A 4,014-nucleotide genomic window follows, 5' to 3' on the forward strand; every position below is an offset into this window, starting at 1 on the left:
ATCCTACACTCTACAGTTTAAAGGGTTGTGAAGTCTAGTGGTAAAGCATGTAGCAGATGCTTTACCACTAGAATTGTGAAGTCTAGTGGTAAAGCATCTAGCGGATTGCTAAGCCTAGTGTGGTAAAGCATCTGCTAGTGTGGTAAAGCATCTAACATATGCTTTACCCACTAGAATTGTGAATTCTAGTGGTAAAGAATCTAGCAGATTGCTAAGTTTATTTGGTAAAGCATCTAGCAGTGCCGAATAATGGAAGTAGATAAAAGTTGAGTGGAAACAAAACCTTGGGAGCTTTGTACAACAAAGGGAGTTGGAAATCGCATTTTATCTTTGAGGTGTCATGGGGCTCCACATTATATGTTGTTATGGGTGGAAAAAATAATTTCTTCACGTAATTTGGAAGTCTCCTACTTGTCACGCATTTATGTAGTCCTTTCATCTCATGTTGTCATGTGTGCTCATTACTTAAATCTATCTTCATTGTTTGCAAAAAGTTATGGTTGGGTAGCAACCAAACATCAATAATGTTACTAGTACACTTACAACAATGGAAAGGAGATCCTCTATGATAAATGTGTAAGAACATGCAATTGTTTGTTTATAATATTTGCTAGGCATAGACAACAACTCAAATAAAGAAGTGAGATAGGTAGCAAACAAAGAGGAAGAAGGGAACAATGAAGAGAGTTGGGGATGAAGAAGACAAGGAAGGAGGTAGCTAGGCATATTAGTTACTCTCTAATATGAGGCTAGACCATCATTGTCTCATTTGTGTATGAAGAAGACAAGTAAGGAGGTAGTTATGCATATTAGTTACTCTCCATGAGGCTACACCATGCTTGTCTCATTTGTGTATAGTCCCTTTGAGTCCTTCTATTAGATATGGCCCCTTTTATTATATTTCGGGAATAGAGATTGAGTTTAGCTATGAGTCATTTGCCTTATATAAATTTAGTTATTTTTCTTTCTATTGTATATTATACCCTGTATAATTACTTTGTATCAACAAGGGGTTCTTGCTTGATAGCACCCATAATATCATCAGAATAGAGTGGATAGAGTGAAGATATAAAGGAAACATAATCATATATGACCATATTAATAACCGACATTTTTATCTAGGACATGGAAGGGAAATCGAGATGGTTCTATGATGTAGGAGACGTCCATCGTAGAGAAGTTCAAAAAGGGTGGGGTGTCCATATGGGAATAAAATAAGTAAATCGAGGAGTTGTTTTAGGAGGATGCACAATCGTGTTGCTATGTAGTAGAATTGTTGGCTTGGTGAGACCATTGGTGTTGCTAGTTTGAAACTCAATGGAAGCAAGCCCACCATGCAAGCCCACCATGTAGTGCCTATTGTGTGGGCATGCACTTTTTCTCATGAATTAGGTAGGTTGGCACCAAGTTAGCTATGCCTTTACACACTTCAGAGCATTATCATCAACTTTTTGTCGATCGATAATTAATGTGTGATGGGCATCCATCAAGTGTATAAACACTTTTTGAGTGCCCATGCGAAAGGTTGTCAAGCCAAGCTATCACAACATTTATTGTGGTTAATTATGATTGGATACTTTTTGGTGTTCATCCCTTAGGCACGCAAGGCAAAAAAAAGAGCTCATGGGCACGAGTGAACATCCAGGCAAATGACACAACAAGCTTTTGCCTAGCCTCGTGACACATCTTTTTGATGGCAATCAATCAAATGATTCACATTCCATTCCCAAAAGGAACTAGCTCTAAAGGTGTTAACAGAGAACCTCTCTTTTCTCAAATGGTCGGGAAGATAGATGAGGGAGAGTCCCAGTCCATGACAATGGGCCAGGATAGTCTCCTCCCTTTTCTTGGCTTTTTCTTATGTTGCACTAGATGGGGGAGCCGTGAGAATGGGAGAGGGAGATCTCTTCCTTTTCTAGGTTTTTCCCTTTCTCCCAATCACTCTAAGTGTAAAGCCCCTACCCTAAGGTGGGGGCATCTTTGTCTATTAGTAGGGCCACCATAGTATGGACATTTGATAGTATCTTAGTGGCTTTATTGTTGTGGGCGTCCACCATTGAAGGAAATCTATGAAAATTTCATCGAGCAGGTTGGTTGTGTGGTTGGCCGCTGATTATTGTGATTGTAATGATTTGGTGGGCAGCATGAAGAAAGAAAGAAGGCAGAAGTGTTTGTAAGAAATCATGGCCGCTCGTCTGTCGGCGTGCCATCAAAGCTAAAGGCCTCCAGGCGCAACTGGGTTCGGAGGAAAAATTGAAGAGGAAAAATGGGTGATTATAACTTATAAGCGGAAAAATTTGATCAAAGCGATGGCAGGCTTTGCTGCAGAGCCGGGCGCCTCGAAGGCCCAAAAACCTCGAAACCTCCTGGACCACGAGTGAAACGCAGAAGAATTGAGAAATTGAGCCAAATAGACAAGCGTGTAGATCTGTGTCGCTTCTTCGTGTGCTTCTCAGAGCTGCAGGTGTGTCGGATTATGTCTAATTATCGATTAATAACGATATAATTATACTAATTACTGCAGCGCCGCGCGGATACTAGATTATCGAAAAAATCTTTGGTTTTAAATGCTGGTGCATCGATCACACACACATTATGAAATCATACAGTATGACTGCTCTCTCTCTGATCATGATCCTTCTCTCTCTCTCTCTCTCTCTCTCTCTCTCTCTCTCTCTCTCTCGGACACACAGAGAATACATACACACGGGACATGACAATCCGACAAATGCACTGCATGAATGATATTCACGTCATAAACATTTTCGCAGTGATCAAGCATATCTTCAAAGAATATAAAATGGAATTGAATTTTGGCATTTCACGAATTATATTGCAGCTGTGGCCGTGCGCCGGACGGCGGCACTAATAAGCGCACACGGAGTAGGACGGGGCTCCGGCAGACAGGACATCCTCGGTGGACAGCATCGTCGTAGAGCATGAGCACGTAGGTGAGGCAGCTGGGGCAGCCCATGATCTCCATGCTGCAGCACGCTGTTGCACTCGTCTCTTCCCCCTCATCAGCCTCTGATATAATAAGATCAGCATGCCGACCGCCTGCACCTGATATAGCAGCCTGATCTTCCCTTTCTATTCTGCAATGTTTCGAGTCGTCGGTACCCTCTCCTGCGCCAACAGAGATTAAATTATTTACCTCTAATTATAATCCGTATCATTCTCATTATAATAGCATGCAATAATATTCAGTTTCAGAATTAAGGATAAAGCTTGTAATTAACATATTCCTGCATGATTATACCATCATACTAATGTTTAAGATTACAGTGCACTAACGCTCACGTGGGTTGATATGAATTGTCGTTCCGGTCGACTGATTCCTGTGGTAAAGCAAGCCCGTCTGCAAAACGGTGGCCGGGAGAATTGATGTTAGTCTTGATTAATTACAATTAAGAAAAGAACTATTCATTACAGAGACGATTAATTACAATTTCTTCAGTTTAGTGGATTTGAAAAGAAAATCTCTAATTATAATACAGGCCTCAAGGTCGAGAAATTTCTCCCAGCCGCATGGTAGCTTGGTTTCAAGCTCGTTCCAGTCATACGAGCATTCATCATCATCACTGGATTGATGATCTGTGGTAATCAGAGCCAATTGGAGATTAAGATCTTGGGTTGGAACATGAATAATGTGGCGCATCATCAATCGTCCAAGCTTGTTGGCATCTTCAGTAGTCCAAGGGAGCTTCATAGTTCTCACGATTCTGATAAGAGGTCAGCTTGTCGAGTAATACAGGATAGATCAAGGCAGGGCTCGGTTATGTAACCCTTAGAAAGGCAACGTTTTAATCGTTAGAATTGTGGGGGGACGTTGGACTGCTGGCGGGCGGCCGGTAAAGCGAGGAGCAGTCAAAGAAGACAGTTCAAGGAAGCAACCGCTGTTGTGGGGCAATAGATAGTATTTGCCATTAATGCCTTTAGGTACATTGGCCCCCAATCCATCCAAGAAGAAAAAAATAATCATGGGGCCAATTCCATCCAAGAAGAAAAAAATAA

The 4,014-nt window shown here is 41.5% G+C and overlaps 1 protein-coding gene across 2 annotated transcripts; it reads right to left on the reverse strand.

Annotated features, from left to right (window-relative positions):
- Window positions 1–2,772: 2,772 nt before the first annotated feature.
- LOC147604071 (uncharacterized) lies at window positions 2,773–3,629 on the reverse strand. 2 transcript variants are annotated; one of them, XM_086795582.1, is made up of 3 exons: window positions 3,496–3,629; window positions 3,301–3,358; window positions 2,773–3,126 (listed from the first exon to the last, which is right to left on the reverse strand). In XM_086795582.1, the coding sequence occupies exons 1-3, from the start codon at window positions 3,577–3,579 to the stop codon at window positions 2,822–2,824; spliced, it is 447 nt and encodes a 148-aa protein (XP_086651708.1). In that variant the 5' UTR covers window positions 3,580–3,629; the 3' UTR covers window positions 2,773–2,821. The 2 variants fall into 2 exon arrangements, with proteins under 2 accessions (XP_086651708.1, XP_086651707.1); XM_086795581.1 differs by having other exon boundaries at window positions 3,295–3,358.
- Window positions 3,630–4,014: the final 385 nt, after the last annotated feature.

The sequence above is a fragment of the Cibotium barometz genome, chromosome 62 (assembly GCF_041138505.1).
Source record: "Cibotium barometz isolate CiBa-2024 chromosome 62, ASM4113850v1, whole genome shotgun sequence".
In the NCBI taxonomy this organism is placed as follows: domain Eukaryota; kingdom Viridiplantae; phylum Streptophyta; class Polypodiopsida; order Cyatheales; family Cibotiaceae; genus Cibotium; species Cibotium barometz.